This window comes from Vanacampus margaritifer, chromosome 13 (assembly GCF_051991255.1).
Source record: "Vanacampus margaritifer isolate UIUO_Vmar chromosome 13, RoL_Vmar_1.0, whole genome shotgun sequence".
Classification (NCBI taxonomy): domain Eukaryota; kingdom Metazoa; phylum Chordata; class Actinopteri; order Syngnathiformes; family Syngnathidae; genus Vanacampus; species Vanacampus margaritifer.
Window position 1 is genome coordinate 20,716,024 of NC_135444.1, and position 20,101 is coordinate 20,736,124.

General features: G+C 41.9%; 1 protein-coding gene across 4 annotated transcripts in view; it reads left to right on the plus strand.

Moving 5' to 3' along the window:
* Nucleotides 1-19,044, plus strand: part of LOC144062166 (cyclin-dependent kinase-like 5) — a 28,990-nt gene extending 9,946 nt beyond the window's left edge. The window contains exons 4-18 of one of the 4 annotated variants that reach the window (XM_077583217.1): nt 3,342-3,387; nt 4,177-4,313; nt 4,404-4,524; nt 5,964-6,023; nt 7,089-7,179; nt 8,042-8,231; nt 8,670-8,750; nt 8,816-8,979; nt 9,729-10,722; nt 12,041-12,136; nt 13,274-13,382; nt 14,060-14,183; nt 14,268-14,373; nt 15,443-15,583; nt 16,753-19,044. In XM_077583217.1, the coding sequence (XP_077439343.1) occupies nt 3,342-3,387; nt 4,177-4,313; nt 4,404-4,524; nt 5,964-6,023; nt 7,089-7,179; nt 8,042-8,231; nt 8,670-8,750; nt 8,816-8,979; nt 9,729-10,722; nt 12,041-12,136; nt 13,274-13,382; nt 14,060-14,183; nt 14,268-14,373; nt 15,443-15,583; nt 16,753-17,085 (2,793 nt within the window). In that variant the 3' untranslated portion in view covers nt 17,086-19,044. The remainder of the gene's footprint in view (nt 1-3,341; nt 3,388-4,176; nt 4,314-4,403; nt 4,525-5,963; nt 6,024-7,088; nt 7,180-8,041; nt 8,232-8,669; nt 8,751-8,815; nt 8,980-9,728; nt 10,723-12,040; nt 12,137-13,273; nt 13,383-14,059; nt 14,184-14,267; nt 14,374-15,442; nt 15,584-16,752) is intronic. The other 3 variants (XM_077583218.1, XM_077583219.1, XM_077583220.1) reach the window with 3 other exon arrangements.
* The last annotated feature ends 1,057 nt before the right edge of the window (nt 19,045-20,101 follow it).

Below are 20,101 nucleotides of genomic sequence, written 5' to 3' on the forward strand. Positions count from 1 at the left end.
ATTAAGAGAGAGATGCAAACACTTACAACATAGTCGAGCATTTCTGCTAGAGCGCTCCAAGTCAAGGTGACCCATTTAAGTCCCCTTTTTCCTCTCCTGTCCTACTTTTTCCTAACGGGCCTACATAAATAACCATTCCTTCAAAAAAGGGGACGGACAGATTATTATAATTTTTTTTTTCTTTCCCACCGCCCGACAGCCGCTCTGTAGTTGAATTGTGAAAGAAATAGATTGCATTGTCCGCGTTACGCAAGCCAGAAGAGTCCGAAAATAAAAGACGGGAGCCGTCTCTGATCAACATCAGATGTTCACGCTGACTCACTCCACAATGGCGGGCGTCATCTTGTAAAATGATTAAATGGATTCTTTGATCATTATGCAATCGTTTAATTTGCACTTTGGAAGTAATTGCATTCACTTAATGGATTCTCCTACTATGTACAGTGTGGACATGAGCACATCAGCAGAGGCAGGTTTTCAGTATTTAACACGTTAATAGCATCTAAGTAATTGAGAAACACTTCTAATGTCGACCAATTGTATTGTGCCACATAACAATGAACACATATTTAACTCATTTGCTCCCCAAAAACGTATAAAAACGTTCTATTTTAAATATTGCCATGGTCCCCAAATTATTTTCCATCTAAAATCTAAAATCCATTTATTTATATGTTTTCTTTCTTTCTTTCTTTCTTTCTTTCTTTCTTTCTTTCTTTCTTTCTTTCTTTCTTTCTTTCTTTCTTTCTTTCTTTCTTTCTTTCTTTCTTTCTTTCTTTCTTTCTTTTAATGCTGGAGCATACAGAAGGCTTTCGCAGCCTCTGACCTGAAGAGGTCGCTTAAAGCAATGGTAGTTATTACAAAAAAAACGGCCAGCAGTTGGCAGCAGAGTATAAGAGATCAGCCAGGGCCATTTTGCAACAAGCTTATTTCCCGAGTGTTTTAAACAGATTTGTGAATAATAATAAAACTTAGCTATATTCTAATGCTAATTGCTGCAAAACAGAAACAGATAGAATTTATTTTTTTTTCCTGATTAAAGAAGAGATTCTAATCTAATTTCTTTTGGTAGGTGCCAAGTTTTTATAGCCATATAACACAATATTCTGGGCCTTGCAAAACTAGTAAAAATCCAGTAAAGGCATGTCTCTGGGGCAGTACCCTCAAGGGTACACCGTACCCCATAAACAGTGCACATATTGGGACCCTTGTCCATCCATCCATTTTCTTGGCCGCTTTTTCCTCACAAGGGTCGCGGGGGTGCTGGAGCCTATCCCAGCTGGCTTCGGGCAGTAGGCGGGGTACACCCTGAACTGGTTGCCAGCCAATCGCAGGGCACACAGAGACGAACAACCACACTCACATTCACACCTAGGGACAATTTGGAGTGTTCAATTAACCTGCCATGCATGTTTTTGGAATGTGGGAGGAAACTGGGACCCTTGTAAGTTGTACAATTTGTTGGCAAATATGTAGCTTAGGGTACATATTTTTACCCCTTTGTAGGGTTCTGTCTAGTTTAGAGATGGGCAACTTTATAAATAAACATGATTCCCCTACATGAGTTTGAAGTTGTAATAACACCATTCACCAGTAGATGGCAGACATCACTTAGTTTTACTAACATCGGTTCATCTCCATTGAGAAACATAGAGATGGTGATTTTGTGGCATTTTAGGATCACTGAAGGGAACCAAAGAGTAGCTGGTACATCACAAAGAAATTGTACCTTGGAGAACAAAAATATGGACCCCGTTTTTTTCTGAAAGTGTACCAACACTGTAGTTTGAATGTATGAAGTGTCCGTCAAAAAATATGTAAAGTAAGTTAAAGAAAAATGGAAGCGGAACACCAGTGGTCATTTGCTTTACAACAGTTAAGTTGATTTAAAAATTCTGACCTAGTTGATATGATCATCGAGGGATTGGCTAATGAATTGACTTTACCATTGCTTGGATTCATGGCATCATCATTAACATTATATGTTCTAAAGGGGTGGTTGGGGGGGCTAATAAAAAAAAAAACTGCACACATTTTGAGGATCTTTCTTTGGAAGATGGATGAGAGGAGTCAGAGCCGAAGCGCTGTTAATGTTTTACTAGTGTGTAGACACAGGGACTCGTGCAACGATAAGCCCATTCAGGGGTGCATTCCTGCACTCCGCGCTTAAATCAATAGTGAGCACAGCTATGTTTACCCTCTCCTCTCTCTCGACGCACTTTAGCCAGCAGCAATAGATTTGGATTGCAACAACAACAAACAAGTCTTTTGGTTTGTTTTCATTTAGAGCCGAACACTTACTAATCATATGCTAATAGGATTCAATACAAAAGCTCCACACGGTAATGGTGAATATTAATTTTCAGGGTTTTACCACATTCAAAACCTCACCAAATTCTGCGGCCATTTTAGGGTCTTTTGGGGTGTTTCCAAGGGTCTTAAAAACCAAACTCCTCATGGATTTGTTTCTCTTTTTTTTTTAATTCACCCCCCAATGCTGTTTTTTTTGGTAGGCATGTCAATGATGAGTTGCTGCACAAATAAGCCTCAAAGACACATGCCCAAAAAGACACAGGAAGTCTGCCATTTTGGTTTGGCGCAGCCATTTTAGGGTCGTCTTGACCATTACCAGATGGTCTTCCAAGAAAGACTCAATCTAGCGATTTTGTCAGATTGCTACTAAATCTGACTGAAGCATAAAAAACTGTTCCACAACATCTAATTTTGGTGTGTGAATGGCGTCAATTTTTGATGTCATATCAAGGAATTTGGCCCCCGAAAATGGGTGTGTGGGGGCTGGATCTATTTTGTTTTTATTGTTTGTCAGTTAACATGCGAAAATTCTACAATTGAAGTTGCATTCAATGTAACACGCATACCACAGCGTGCCTCAGTTATCCTCCACTTGCGTCCACTTGATGGCAAATAAATGCCTCCCTCAATTAAATGACTATTTGAGGAAATACAGTATGTTATGATCAATAAATCAATGTTGCACACTCTTACACTGATGATCATTTACTGTGTTTCGCAGAGCAGTTTGTAGGGTGTCATCTCTCTTTTTTTCCCACCATGTTTGCTGCCTTCAGCACAGCTCCAAGCACAAATGCCAGCGGGCCTCGCAAATAGGGCATGAAAAGAAGAGTGAGCGTCTTGTAAAAACAAACAAATTGTATAAAAATTGAACTAAAAGTGCTGATAAATTTGTTCTCGGTTTATACTGTTGCCCTCATTATGCACCTTTTTGAAGGCAGATAATGGAGATAATCTCCTTTGTTTTTATGACAGGAGCTCTCTTAAATGTGTTACGTGCATGAAGATAATCTGTGTTTTTCTTGCAGGACACCAACGAAATTGTGGCTATAAAGAAATTCAAAGACAGCGAAGGTAAAATGACTTTTTAGCTACTAATTATACTTATTCGTTTTTTTGTGGGATTTACATTAGTGTTATTTTAATTTGAGCAACTTTATTGGGAGTTAAAGTAGTGTTATTTTAAACGGCACAATTTTTTATGAGATTTAAGGTCATTTCATTTTGGGGGCTTAATTTAGCCTCTGCAACTCTTAGAGGGATTTTTGATAGTCTTATTTTACCAGAGATTTATTGTAATTCCTTTTTCTGTCGGGCAAATTTTTTGAAGCTTTATATCTTTATATTCTTTATAATCTAAGCCTGTTTTCAAACTTCTTCTTTTTTTTTTTTACAGTGGGTTTATTTTAACTTGTGCAACTTTTGGGGGATTTATAATTCTTTTAAGCAATGCAACGTTTTGGAGATTTACATAACTTGCATTTTAAGACAGACAACTTTTTGGAGATTTAGGGTAGTCAATTTTTAGTCTGAACAATTTGGGGGGATTTACGGTATATCGTACTGTAGTTTTGCGACTTTGTAAAGCTTTATGGCTTTATTGTCTTATTTTAAGTAATCGAGGATTTACTGTAGTCATTTAATGTTTTGGAGATTTATTTCACCACAACTTTTTGGCGATTTTAAAAATCCTGATACTGTAGTGGGCATACCTACCTCTTTCAAATGTCTTAATATTCTCATTGGTAATAATTAAAAATTCATTCAGCGGTTCATAAAAACCTTGGAATCAACCGTACATGCTCACCAAAAATGATTTCTTGCTGGCAAAGTTATGTCTCACAGGCTCCTGTTTTTCCTCAGAAAATGAAGAGGTCAAAGAAACCACACTGCGGGAGCTCAAGATGCTGCGCACTCTCAAACAGGAGAACATCGTGGAGCTCAAAGAGGCCTTCCGCCGGCGAGGGAAGCTCTACCTGGTCTTTGAGTACGTGGAGAAGGTGAGTCGCCGTCCTTCTGCAGCAAACCAGGATGAACTTCAATTTCGTTTCTTTTATTCAATGTGTTATTTCTTTTTTTTTCCTCTCTAGAACATGCTGGAGCTGCTGGAGGAGCTCCCCAACGGCGTGCCGGCCGAGAAGGCGCGGAGTTACATCTACCAGCTGATCAAGGCCATCCACTGGTGCCACAAGCATGACATCGTTCACCGGGGTAAACGTTTCACACAATCACGTTTCATCAGAGGTGGCAAAAAAGTGCTCTATTTAAGGAGAGATACAAGAATTGATATGTTTAAAAAAAAATAATGAAAAAAATAAAAGCAAAACCTGCCACGTGAGCTTTTGGTGGACAAGCGGCCAGATGGCACTCGGCCGTCCAAATGGCCGCTGGGATCTCCCCGCGCTCTGGTACGACTCCTTCTGCTTCCTTGGGTTTGTCCTTAATGAATAAGTCATGCTTTTTTCCCACTTTACAATCTGTGAATTTTCATGTTTTTTTAATCGCTGGATCTTTGTAGTTGTTATCCCGAAGGGCATTTGGACACACTGAAGTTGCAAAAATAGATGACATGTGGGCAGCAAGCCAACAAATGGATTGGTGGGGTGATGCTGAACTTAAAGCAGACTTGTTAAATGGAATAAAAAATATATATATTTTAATGTGCACAATTTTTGAGGAATTTTGGTTAATTTTGTTGCGGGTTTACGGTAGTCTTATTTTAACAAGTGCAACTTTTAGCAGTGTTAAAGTAGTTTTCTATTAACTTGTGCAACTGTTGGAGGATTTGAGGTAGTCAGTTTGAACCCGCGGCACTTTTGGTGGATTGATAGTACTATTATTTCATCCTGTGCAACTTTTTGGGAATTTACTGCATTCTTTTTTTAAACTGTTTTCTTTTTTAGGAAAGTTATGGTAATGTTACTTAACCGCTGCAACTTTTTACAGTTATTCAGTAGCCCTATTTTAACCTTCTGTTGGGTTTCAACTTGGAGAACTTTGGTGAGATTTGCGATTTGCATTTTTTGCTTTATTTTTTTATGGTTGTCTTAGTTTGGCCTGAGCAAGTTTTGTGTGATTGACGGTTGTCCTAATTTCACTAATGCAACTTTTGGGGATTTGTGGTAGTCTTAATTCGATTTTTGTGTGTGGATGATATTCAAGTATTATTTTAACCATATTAATGTTTTTGGCATCCAATCTTGAGACTTTTCTCCTCGTGAAATTTAATAAGGGCTGGGCATTATATCGGAAAAATTTTGATATCGCGATATTGGCCCCACGCAATTTGCATATCGCAAAGACATGTAATACATTTCATATGGAATTGTATGTTTTTATCTGAATTTGACCAGTCAGACACAAACTTAAATGTGCATCACCATCTAATAGTTGAACATTATCTACATTTAATTGACTAAGAATACATTAGGCTTGCTTATTTTGCCCCATGGGATTTTTTTAAATTCTTTCTTTAGATAATACAAATGTTATTTCTTTAGGTACATGTTAAATATCACAATATTCAACAACCATATCGCATGTTTTTTCCAATATTGGATAACTAAGGTAAGCCTTTTCTTTCACCCACCTTTTGTTTTTGCTCTGTTTGATGATGTCATAATGCTCAATGTTGTGTGCTCATTCTTCAGACATCAAGCCGGAGAACCTTCTCATCAGCTCCGATGACATCCTCAAGTTGTGCGATTTTGGTGAGCTGCCAGTCAAGCTGCGATACAGCTGGAGATTTTATTTTAGCACTGAAGCTATATTTGGATGAAACCAGCACATCCGGTTATCTAGCAAGCTCCACGTGCGGCCCACTCTCTCACTTCTTATCCTTGCTTCGATCGCAAGCCGTTTGAGCATTTATTGCACGTTCTTCAGATCCAGTTGAAAGTACTCGTACATTCTTTGCCCACTGGAGTAAGACAATCACCACGGATGTCAAATAAATGGTTATCCATACGCTTCAGTTCACGAAGCATGTTGCAACGCGACAGGCTAATGTCGCGTTTTGATCCAATCTGGCAACCGAACGGGGGGATATGGCGGACGGAAAACATCATGCGGGCAATCTGCTGTGGGAGACGGGAGGCCATGTTTGCCATGGAACACATACAGGCCAAGCAGATGCCAGTTTATAGTAGGTACTAAGGCTGGGTGGTATGCCCTTGAAATTCAATCTTTCATTTTGTTTTCCAAAAAAAAAGTGATATTAATAGATTTTCTTCATCCTCTGTTATATCAAGTCTCAAATGAATGTCTCTCAAAACAAGTTTAGATTTTTTTGCTTTCCGGGATTTTCTTTATTTGTCCTGATGTCAAACAAGCACTGAAACGTTTTTTGCATTCTTATTTTTTTTAATTAAATTTGTTAGCCGAGACAGTGCTGTGATAGAACACAGGCACGAGAGGACCACAAGTTATTTTTTTTCAATTGGAGAAGGCTGTGGCCAAAATAAAAGTCGATATTTTGCACGTGACGTGGCCTCAGCATGATCGAAGCGAATCTGTGAGGTTAACGAGTAATTTCCTCTAAAAAAGCAACAACAACAAATTCTGCATATTCACAAATTCTGACCCACAAATATGTGGGGGTTCACTGTATGGATATTGTGCAGAAAACTTGAAATAATTGATAAAATGGCTGAATCGCACAGCCCTATAGACTACTGCGTTTCTCCAACGCTCTGACCCATTTTATCTTTTTAATGAGGACACTGTGTTCCGGACTGGTCGCCACTATCTGGACTCATCTTGTCTTCTCTTGCCAGGCTTCGCACGTAATCTCTCTGAGGGAACGGACGCCAACTACACCGAGTATGTGGCCACAAGGTGGTACCGTTCTCCGGAGCTTCTGCTCGGGTATGTCTGTCAAGAAACACCCATAAATTATATTAATTAATACATAAATAAAAGTTGAGTTGAGATACCAGTCCTGATATTTTTTAAAGATTCAAGATTAGGGTTGTGCCAAAAAATCGATTCTCGTAACAATCGCGATTTTCGTTTAGTACGATTCAGAATTGATTTTAAATGTCTCAAAATCGATTTTATTTAAATTATTTTATACCATCTTGCCCTTGTTTGTGTTATTGGGAGCGCTGTTCATGTTGTACATGATTTAGCCACTTAGGGGCAGTGTGGTTCCGCGCCTTCTGATACACTGTTAAGTTGTAGCCACATTAGAGAGTAGAAGAAAAAAGTCACAATCAAGTTATGCATAAAAGTTGTTTTTTTTGCAGCGTAGGAAGAGCGTATGCCGGTGAGTAATGTTAAGATGCTTCTCTGTATACATTCCTGAAGTGTTTTGTATGAATAGCCGTTATTTTGAGTGATAAAGGTGTCGCGATTAGCGCGCTGATTAGCATTAGCGAGTCAAACTGGAGTGGATCATGGCGATCCGTTGTACATCTATAAATTGAAGCAGAAATCATTGTCAATCAAATTGTTTTGAATCAAAAATGGATTCTGAATTGAATCGCAGACCCAAAAATTGGAATTGAATTGAATCGAATCAAATCGTGAGACAGTCAAAGATTTCCACCCCTATTCAAGATGGAGGAATCTGAAATGGGCACTAGCTGTAAGCAATAGATGCAGATTTTTTTTTTACTTAAAAAAATAAATAAAAATAAAAAATCCAGGGCCAGTATCTTCTGTACAGATATTGATATACTATGATAATAATTCATGTGTCTTGTCTTCCCATTACCCGCTTTTCCAGGGCTCCTTACGGCAAGGCGGTGGATATGTGGTCGGTGGGCTGCATCCTGGGAGAGCTAAGCGACGGACAGCCCCTCTTCCCGGGCGAGAGCGAAATCGACCAGCTCTTTACCATCCAGAAAGTTCTCGGGCCTCTTCCTCCGGAGCAGATGAAGCTCTTCTACAGCAACCCTCGCTTCCACGGGCTGCGGGTAAAAAAAAAAAGAAAGAACGCATGCCGTCTCGCCTCCGTCTTCCATCACTCCTCCTCTTCTCTCTGTCTTGCTCCTCACACACTCTGCTGCTTTTATTTAAAAAAAAAAATGTTCTTCTTCTGGCTGTGCTGTGACTGATTGCATGGCGGTGACTCATGGTGTATCATGTGTCCTGGAAGCCGGGTCGTCTTTCCTTTTTCTTTTTACATGCCCACGCCTTAGGGATGCATAATGATCACTTTACAAATTGCTCCCTTTTGTACTGATATGTATTTTTTAATATAAAGTGGTTGCATTATCAAATTGCCGTTCTACTAGCAGAGTTTGGTATAATTAACTAGAAACAGGGCCAGTATCATAATATGGGTCCCAGTATGAAGTACTTTCTTTATACTGGTGTGCATCTCATGTATTTTGTTGATTTTTTTTTCTTAGTTCCCTACTGTAAACCACCCACAAACATTGGAGCGCCGATACCTGGGAATCATCGGCGGAGCCCTGCTGGACCTGTTGAAGGTACTTTGCATGATGATGACGGCGGTGAGTCAGCCGAGCGCAACCGTCTCTTTTGCGCATTCCAGAGCCTTCTTTTACTCAACCCCGCCGAGCGCTTCCTGACGGAGCAGGGCCTCAACCACCACGCCTTCCAGTCCCTGAGGCTGGCAGAGCGGCCCGGGCCCCCCACGCCTACGCTGGTGCGCTCCTCCAAGAGGAAACCCCACCATGGCGACACCACACCCAGCAGGTCAGTCCCACATTTACGCCTCCTTTCCCCCCCATCCGTTGACAAAAAAAGGGAAGTAAAATGGTAAATGGACCATGGGTGTCAAACTCATATTAGCTAAGAGGCCACATGGAGGAAAATATATTACCAAGTGGGCCGGATCAGTAAAATCATTGTATATAATAATAAAAAATAATAAAAAAATTGCCGTCAATTATACGCTGATTTTTGCTATTTGCGGGGTGCAACTGTAAATATATTGTCCCAAAAACTAACACTAAAGCAAATGAAACACTTACTTACTTTTACTCCTACTTACCAGGGATGTGATTTTTCCGCTAATTCGCGGAATTCCGCTTTTTTTATCTCCCCCCCCCAAAAAAAAAAATCAACTTTTTTTTTTTTTTTTTTTTGTAGTTCATTGCGTATGCACATGACTCCGACAGATAACATCTTCTGCTATAACAAAGACATTTGTGGTATGCTCTAATATGAGTTACTTTTCATTTGGTCATGATACAATTATTTCTTCATGAAATTTGAACCCCTCAACATTATTTATGTGTTAACTTAGTAATCACATTAGTTAGATATGAATGTGACTGATTTTGAGTTGACTAAAACTGCCATTTTATATGGGATAGTTCTATATACATTGGACCCTGGACCTAGCTGGGTGCCAGCGGTCCCCAGACCCCCGGCTAAATTTTCAGATAATTTCACTTTGGTCAAATCACATCCCTGTACTTACTGTGTTTTGTCTTCTGCAGGAGTCACGGCCTGAAGAGCTCGGGCAGCCATCGCTCCAGCCTGCGCGACTGCTCCAGCTTGCCTCGCCACGAGGACCTGCACCCCAACAGCAACAGCGCCGAGAGCGGCGGCGGGGGCGGGGGGTTCCTCAACGGCAACCTGCCGGCACCAATCAACCTCAGTCCCACGCTGCACCCCAAGAGCTACCCGGCGCAGATGTTCAACCACTCGCCCTCGTGCGGCGTGGAGCTACCCCACCTGCTCAGCCCCGCCGAGGCCAACAAGGGCGACTTTGACGTCAAGAGCTCTGACGGCCCCGGAGCGAAGTACCTCAAGTCCAACTTCCGCTCGCAGCAGCACCGCCACTCCTTCGTGGAGGGCAAGACAAGCACCCTCCAGTCGACGGAGAAGCACGGCCGCCATAGCTACATGGAGGCACCCGCGCCCAAGTTCTCCTACCTGAACCTGTCCAAGAGCTACGGCACGCTCAGCGACGCCAAGTCGGTGGGTAACCTGAACGACGTGCACCTGTACGCCGACGAGCCCACCGCCCGCTACTTCCCCTCCAGCTGCCTGGACTTAACGGCGCCCAGCAGCCCGGCCGTGCGGCGCTCCGACCGACGGGGGAGCACGCGCACCGAGCGTGAGAGCAACACCCTGGACTCGTCTTACCGACGCTCGTCCGCCCGCCATAAGGACTCTCCAGACGGCCTGGACCCCAACGAGGGCAGCGGCGGGGGCGGGGGCGGGGATCGGAGCCACGCACACTCGTTGTCGGCCCCGCACGAGCCCTACGCTCAGGGGTACAGCAGCCCCTTCTCATCACAGCAGAGGCCGCACCGCCACTCCATGTACGTGCGGCGGGATCACCAGAGGACTCACGGGGGAGACGAGGGGCTGCTGGTGGGGCAGGGGGTGCCCACCCGGGCCAGCAGCCTGCAGCTGCTGTCGCCGCAGCTGCAGCACCGCACGCTGCCGCACCACTCGGCCTCCAGGGAGGAAGACATGAGCCGGGTCAGTTTATCCTTCCAGTCAAATCAGTTATGGGGATTGGTGAAAATCTACGATATGGAGACCGTTTTTTTTTTTTTTTTAATACGGTAGTTTTACCACCCCTACATATTTTAAAAACCTTTAAACTTACATGAAACATGGTTAGGGCTGGATTTATCCAAATAGCAGGTGCTAAATTGCGTGTTCCACCATATTTAAAAGAGGATTTTGCACTTGCGAATGGTTTTCACCTCAGAGAATTTGAGGAAGCTCAGCAAGCACAAAATGAAAGCTGAAGTGATGGAATTGGAAGTGTTAGTGGAAGAGGCTAACAAATTATTACAGTTGAAGAAAATAAATCTATCGCTCTAATAATTTTTGGGAAACTAGCTGCCACATAAAAGCCATCATTTGTTTTATTAAACTTTCCCATAGTGCGCGAAAATTGGGAGAATCTGGCCAATGACCATCCTGCACAACATGATCATACCCAAAAAAAACTGCACTGGCAGCACCACTTAATGAACCAAAACCAAAATGGAAAGTTGATGCAGTGTTTTGTCATTGGCGATATGGCATGACTCCTTCTTGTGATTGGCTTAAAGTTAGCCCTTGAATTATTCACAAGCTCCACAATTATATTGCTGAATAAACAATATGTCGTCTTTTTCAAAAATGGATATAGTGGAAAAGATCCATCCTCACATCACCTTTCATTTTTCCTATGCTTCATAATCGCCACAATAACTGCAGTCACGGTTACGCAGCAAACAAGTCGACAGTTTGCTGTAATTATGAGGTGGAACTTTTATTTGGAAAGTAATTTTGACAGGCATGCATCAGAAACTTTATTACTTGCTGATGTAAACACAACTTACAGCGCTATTTAAACAGCCCCTCACATCAAAAATGTCATTGTTGTATTTATAGCACAATAAGTCCGACTGTTAAAACTGTTCGAGTGCTTTGGTCTGAATCCTTTGTTTCCTCAAAAGTAGAGCTCAGTGCAAGATGTTCATTTTTTGTACTTGTTCATCCTCATTTTTATTAATAAGCTACTCTGAAAGGCACCAAATAGGATAAGCGCTACAAGCTATTGTTGAACAATACATGTTATTTATTGTTCTTCACTTCTCTACAAGTGGGTTGCAAGAATAGAAAAATGCCGGTCCCACGGTGACAACGGTTGAAACTGATGCACAAACAATAAGCACCGCTGTAGGTTGTACCGTGCGCTCCTCGATGCTCCTGCGGGCTTTTGCATTGTGTTGCGCATGTGGCTGTTTGTTGTGCGCTTCCTGTTGTTGATGTGAAGCTGCTGTATGTGTGTTATGTCCAGAGCGATCAGGCCCCCACTGAGGCGGCCCTCCACACCAGACCCCCAATCAGGGATTCCACCAGGGACAACTTTCACACACAGAGGCAAAAAAGCGAGGTCCATCCCTCTTTCTTGCTCATGACCTCTCTCTTTCTCTCTCTCTCTCTCTCTCATTCTCTCCCGCTCTCTCATTCTCTCCCTTTCTCTAGCTCTCCATCTCCCTCCCTCCTTCTATCCCTTTCTCCCCATCCTTTCTCCCATTTCTTTCTCTCTCTCTCTCTTTTGCTCTCCCTAACTAATTTTCTATCCCTTTCTCACTCACTCACTCACTCTCTCTCTCACCTTACTCTCTTTCTTATTGTCTTTCTCTCTCTCACACTGTCTCTCACTCTCTGTCTGTCTCCATGTTTCTCCCATTCTCTCTCTAGTTTTCCATCTCTCTCCCTCCTTTTCTATCCCTTTCTCCTCATCCTTTAACCTCTCTCGCTCTATCTTGTCTCTCTCTCTCTCTCTCTCTCTCTCTCCCTACCTCATTTTCTATCCCTTTCTCACTCACTCTCTCTCCCTCTCTCTCTTTCATCTTACGCTCTCTCTCTCTTTGTCTTTCTCTCTCACACTGTCTCTCACTCTCTGTCTGTCTCTCTCTCGCTCTCTAGTTTTCCATCTATCCCTTTCTCCCCATCCTTTAACCTCTCTCTCTCTATCTTGTCTCTCTCTCTCTCTCCCTACCTCATTTTCTATCCCTTTCTCACTCCCTCGCTCTCTCTTTGTCTTTCTCTCTCACGCTGTTTCTCACTCTCTGTCTGTCTGTCTCTCTCTCTCTCTCTCTAGTTTTCCATCTCTCTCCCTCCTTTTCTATCCCTTTCTCCCCATCCTTTAACCTCTCTCTCTATATCTTGTCTCTCTCTCTCTCTCTCCCTACCTCATTTTCTATCCCTTTCTCCCTCTCTCCCTCTCTCTCTCATCTTACTCTCTCTTTCTCTCTCACACTGTCTCTCACTCTCTGTCTGTCTGTCTCTCTATCTCTCCATGTTTCTCACATTCTCTGTAGTTTTCCATCCCCCTCCCTCCTTTTCTATCCCTTTCTCCACATCCTTTAACCTCTCTCATTCTCTCTCTCTTTCTCTCTCTGCCTGCTTTGCTGCTGCGCTAATGTGACAGTTAAAGCCTTGTTTAGATTGCCTTCTTATTATTATTATTGTTACAAATGGGGTATGCAAGAACTGCTGCGTGTTGATTGCATTTGTGTCTCAGGTGGGCCTATACCACGAGTCTCAGGTCGAAGATGGCGGCGCCTCCTCCAAAGAGAACCGCAACATCTACAGCGAGTCCATGCCCCGCAAGGTCGGAAGCTTCTACCGAGGTGGGTTGATTGGACGTACGGTGTGGCATGCTTTGGATCGTAACATGTTGCTTTCTTTAAAGGGGAAGTCAACCCCCCAACAATATTTTTTGCAATAAAATGTTCTATGCAGCCCCAGGGGCGGCCATTTTGCCACTTGCTGTCGACTGAAGAAGACATCAATGTTGCTTAGTTCTCAGGTAACAACCAATCACAGCGCAGCTTCAGAAAACAGGTGAGCTGTGATTGGTCGTTGCCTGAGCTCTGAGCAACTGTGATGCCATCTTCAGTCGACAGCAAGTGGCAAAATGGCCGCCCCCTGAGATGGGTAAAAATGGCTGGATTTTGCTTCATAGCTATTTTTCCACAAATGTAATATTAATCAGAATGTCATGTTTAGACTAGTGAGGTCACATATTATTGTCAAGAAATGTTTAAAGTTGACTTCCACTTGAAATAACCGGATGTATACATATGATGTGGTATGCTTTGGATCATGAAATTTGCTTTCCATTGATAGCTCGGTGTTTGACATACTGTTTGATGCTGTATGCTTTGGACCATGAGGTGTTTCTTTACATAGATAGATAAATACTGGACATCTGATGTGGTATGCTTTGGATCATAGTACGTGTGTGTTCTTGTGTTGTGTTGTGCTTAAAAGGCAAGTGATGGTCTCTGTGGTGTTTGTTGAACAGTCCCTTCTCCTCGGCCAGACAATTCCTTCCACGACGGCCGCTCTCAGGGGCGAGGCTCGGGTATGACAGGCGACGCCGGCAACCTGGCCAACCACTCCAAACGCCAGACCGCCTTCGATCACTGGTAAGTGCCACGTCCTTGGCATTAAAACCCCAACCTGTGTTGCGCCATCCCTGCCTGCCCTAACGCGCGTGCTTCCCCTCCGAGGGCGGGCCCGGACACCGTGGTGCTGAATACCGCCGAGCCGTCCAAGGAGAAAGAGAAGCAGGGTTTCTTCAGAGCAATAAAGAAGAAAAAGAAAAAGCCTCAGATGGTGAGTTGGTGACTCACTCCCACGCAGGTGAAGTGCGTTATCGGCACAGCAAGGTTATCTTTTTTTTTTTGTTGCCAATTCCTGACGGAAGGCCCGCTGTCATAAAAAAATGTTTTTTAAATAAATTTTTGTACCTGCGTTTAACCCAGAGAATAGAAAATGCTGTTTATTGTCAGCCCCACGTGATGTTTACTGTCAAACGTAAAATATAAATAATATAAAAAGTATAACATTTTGTCTATTTCAAACGACTACATCGCTTCAGCTTAACATGTTCGTTTAGCTTAATGCTAACAAATAATGCAGTGCGTCAAAGATAGGCTAACAAATAGCATGGGTGTCATATTTTTAGAATGCTAGAACACTATTACAATAACATAGGCATATATTCTTTATTCTCTGCAAAGAACGGATAGAATTACTGTGGCTTACTGACTGTCTCACTTTATCTTTACGTTTGTACTATACTGCTCCCTGGTGGCAAAAACAGTACAGTAAATAAAACAAAAGTGTCTCAATACAAACTTTGAAAAGTATACAGTCAAGTATACAGTTTTTGTAGTAGATAAGGACCAAGCCGTATCGCAAAAATAAAAGTGAAAAGTGTCTTGATATTGCCACAGGAATTTGAAATGCAACGTCAAGCATGTACAGTTCATGAACAGATGTGTGGAAGGGGGGCTCTTTTTCTTTTTTGGCTGCTGCTTTGTTGTCAAGTTAGGGCGAGGAGGCAAATAAACACAATCTGCCCAGCAGGAAGCAGCAGGGCGTATTTTTAGCTTCTCATTTTCTGCCTCTGTGTGACACACGCTCACAAACACACAAAACACTTCGTCAGAGCAAGAAGCTGCTAGAATGATGCTCTGGATGCTGGTCATGTTCACATTAGAAATACATTCATCTAAAATTGTCTTATAAAACTAGTGTATTTATTTATATTCAGTTTTTTTATGCAATACCGTTACATTAAAAATGTAACAAAAAAAGATCTTATTTTTGCTGGTATGAACGAATGGCATTTAAAATCATTTCAAAGGAGAAAATTTGATGTTTGAATTTTTTTTGACAGGTCCCCAGCGAGGAGGCGGTCATGCAGAAGTCGGCGCGCTCCCACCAGAGCGGTCGCCACCGGAGCCGCGACAAAAGCCGAGAGCGGGAGCGCGAGCGGGACAAGGAGTGGGCCGACAAGATGGCTGACTCGCACTCGCCGGTATGGCCGGTCTGTCTAGACTAGGATTTGACGAAACACAATCAGAAGCGCTTATTTACATTTACAACCTAATTCTAATATTGGTCTCATGAGTTTGAATTGTTTTATTCCCAACAATGTATTCTCTTTACTGCACATTATTTTTTTTTTTTGTCCAATCAGATTTCATCCTCTTTGTGTTATCATGTCAACATGTCCCATGTCATTTAGACAGGGTTGTGCCCTGTCTAAATGACGCTCCTCTTCTCACTTCAATGCAGTTCATTGGCAACAAGATGCCACCAGATTGCACCAAAGCAATATTAGACATGGCTTTGGCCTTCTGCAAATAATGGTGGATAGGTTCCCACAAAATTCAGCAAATTGGTGAATTAGCAAATGCTAAACATGAATTTGTATCGGGGGTCACAGAATTTTATTTAAAAGTTTTCTTAGGGGTGTCAGGTGATTAAAATGTTTAATTGTAATTAATCGCTTGACTTCAATAGTCAACTCACAATTAATCGCAAATTTTATATGTGTTCTAAAGTTAGTCTGTGTACAAAAAATTATTTTCATACTCTTGTTAACATAAAAGTGAAAAATAATTGCTAAACGAATATTAATATGGCTGGATCTTTTAGTATTTTCATAATAATTCATAAAATTTAATTAAAATTTAAAAAATGTACCGTACTGTAAAAATGAGTGTTGATTTGTATTGAGGTAATTTATCTGCCACTAGATGGCATAATTGCATTTGTAAGACATTGGTGACAACTGTATTTTTCTTTTCATATTAGGAGCTATTTCATCTTTAACATAAAGTAACTTGTGAAATTCTGCACATTTTTACAATCGTAAAATACAACTTGACCCCAGTCTCCACAAATATATGCATTATTATTAAATGTATTACTGCAGAATTTTGATGTGGAAAAGTCTGCTGTGTTGGGACTGGAATTCCCCCAGTAAAGGCGTTCCAAGTAAGGAGCGGTCATTAATCGTGTGTTAAAGCAATTAGTGGCGTTAAAGGAACTTTAAATTAAGTCAAAATTCACGCACTAATTTTGACACCCCTAGTTTTTTATAGTAGGTCCATTCATTTCAATGAACACGGCCCGCCACTGTTACATCAAGCCTCTTATTCTGCAAAATCCCTCGTCACACTTTTTATTTCGTCCTCCCAGAGCCAACCACTGAAGTCACTGCGCAAACTCCTGCACCTCTCCTCATCCTCGTCCAATCAGACGGCGGCGTCCGACATGCGCTACCAACAGCTGCCAAGCCCCGCCTCCGCCCCCCAGGGAGCCTTCTCCGACGGTCGCGGCCACTCGGGGGTCAACACCCCGCAGATGAAGAGCAGGCAGTCGGCCTACCCGCAGCTGGAGCCCGGCTGGCACGCGGGCAACCCGTACCCCGAGCAGATGGCCGTCAAAGGGGGCCAGAACGGGCATGGCTTCGGGCGCCCCTCCAGGTCCCGCATGGCCAACCTCAACGATCTGAAAGAGACGGCGCTGTGAACCAAGATCACAAAGGAAGTACTGAACTCACTCACGCTTCTGGGGTGAACTCTCCAACACCTCCCAAAACTGCCAAAATAAAAAAAAAATAAAAAATTACTAAATAAAAAAATTAAAGTGAAAATAAAAACGGATATAAAAAAATATAAATCTAAAATTATTATTATTTTTTTAATATAAATAGAAATAAAAACAACAAAAAATATATATACCCTAAATAAAAGTTGAAGTAAATACAAAAATAAAAAATGAGATTCAAAAAATAAATATATGAATACAATTAAATATCAATCAATAAATAAAAATGTTCTGCTCTCATATTTATTAATTTCATCCTGCAGACGCTCTGTTTGGTCGAAATGTTATTCAAATGAGGGCGCGGTCCTAAGCGTGTCTTGGTTTGGGCTCCGCCGTTGCAAACTGTCTTTCATTGGTCGAGTGAGCGGGTCTCGCCGACTTGCATGGAGAGCTCCAGCAATGGACGATTATCTTGTCCACTGTCACCAACTCCAGACATGTTTAGGACCGCCCCCTCATTTGAATAACATTTCGTCTTGCACAAAATAAATAAATGTGAGAGCAGAGTGTTTTTTTTATTGATTGATATTTAATTTTATTTATAAATGTATTTTTATATTTATTTTTATTTTTTTAATCTCGTTTTTTATTTTTGTATTTATATTTACTTTTATTTATTTATTTAGGGATACATATTTTTTGTTGTTTATTTCGATTTATATATATATATATATTTTTTTTTTTTTAATTTTCGAATTATATTTTTTATTTTCACTTTGATTCACTTATTTTTTTATTTAGTCATTTATTTATTTTTAGTTTTGTAAGTTTTGGTCCTCCGTACTCCTCCACACACACACACAAACACATACATATAGAGTATATACAGTACAAGCACACAAAAATGAATCCATGTCTTAAATTTTTCCAAATATTTGTTTTTATGGGACCAGAAAATAAGTCACCAGAAGCAATGATATCTAAACTGCTGACAACAAACACCGCAAGATCTAATCAAATATTTACAAAAATGTGAGGTGTGGACTCGCTTTTGTGAGATGCTGAACACGCACGCACGCACGCACGCACGCACACACATACACACACATTGCAAAGGGGTGAAAAATGAGCATTGTCGTGTTGATCAGACAGAATGTTCACATGAAGAACACGCACGCACACACACACGCAAAGTGCACCGCTTGCAAACTGGAGGCCAAAAGCCTTCTTGTGTCTTAATGTTTTTTTTAAACGCTTCCAATGTTTGATAGACTTTATAAGAGGCTTCACTTGTATTGTATTATAAAGTATGTATATTACAAATGGAATATTTAAATATATATATATATAGCTAGATTAAAGTGTGTTTTAGTTTGAATTGAGTAGGAGAATTATATTTAGTTGTAAAATGCGTGGTATTTCTTTTAAGGCAAATCCCGTCGTCACGGTAACGTCACATGACATCATTGCAACGCTACACACACAAATGCGCGCACACACATCAGCTGAGTTGACAATCAATTACAACTACTTTTGATTTGTCCTTATTTTTAGCACATTACTGTACAGTTACTGCGCTCTTAGTTATTATTATTATCATCAAAAACAACAATATTGTCAAGTAGTTTAACGGGCACTAAAATTGTGTCTACTCGGTAAAATCTGCCTGGCGACAACATGTGTTGGAACAAGCGCGTGTATTATATTAATACTACTAATGTGGGAGCCTTTGTCGTCTGCTACTTCCTCACAAACACACACACACGCTTGTTTGTTTACGGGCGGGCCAAAGCACTCAGTGTTACATTTGGGATTTTGTTACATACACATTTGTAGCATAGTCATGGTTTTTTCCTCCCCCTGCGACAAACAAATGTGTAATATTCATGTTTACATATGTAACACTAAAGCTCAAATAAATTGCAAACTGGTTTCATTTGACACGTGTACATTGTATTTTTTTCGGCAATATGAAATATTTCAATATCATTACGTTTTGTTTTTTTTTCTCTTGAGGAAAAACGTGTCATGATGGAACGTGAGTGGATGAGGGATGGTGGACCCAAATGCAGGGAAACCCGAAAGTGCAATGTGTGGTACTTTTATTAAACATGGGGAGAAAGGTGAGCAGGTGACGAGGACGACTTGGCAGTGATGAGGACGACTTGACTGTGACGAGGACGACTTGACTGTGACGAAGACGACTTGACTGTGACGGGGACGGCTTGGCAGTGACGAGGACGACTTGGCAGTGACGAGGACGACCTGGCAGTGACGAGGACGACCTGACTGTGACGAGGACGACCTAACTGTGACGAGGACGACCTGACTGTGACGAGGACGACCTGACTGTGACGAGGACGACCTGACTGTGACGAGGACGAAATGATTGTGACGAGGATGACCTGACTGTGACGAAGACGACTTGACTGTGACGAAGACGACTTGACTGTGACGAGGACGACTTGGCAGTGATGAGGACGACTTGACTGTGACAAGGACGACTTGACTGTGACAAAGACGGCTTGGCAGTGACGAGGACGACTTGGCAGTGACGAGGACGGACTGACTGTGACGAGGACGGCCTGACTGTGACGAGGACAGCCTGACTGTGACGAGGACGGCCTGACTGTGACGAGGACGACCTGACTGTGACGAGGACGACCTGACTGTGACGAAGACGTCTTGACTGTGACGAGGACGACTTGACTGTGACGAGGACGACTTGACTGTGACGAAGACAACCTGACTGTGACGAAGACGACTTGACTGTGACGAGGACGACTTGTCTGTGACGAGGATGACTTGGCAGTGACTAGGACGACTTGACTGTGATGATGACGACTTGACTGTGACGAGGACGAATTGACTGTGACGAAGACGACTTGACTGTGACGAGGACGACTTGGCAGTGACTAGGACGATTTGACTGTGATGAAGACGACTTGACTGCGACGAGGACGACTTGACTGTGACGAAGACGACTTGACTGTGACGA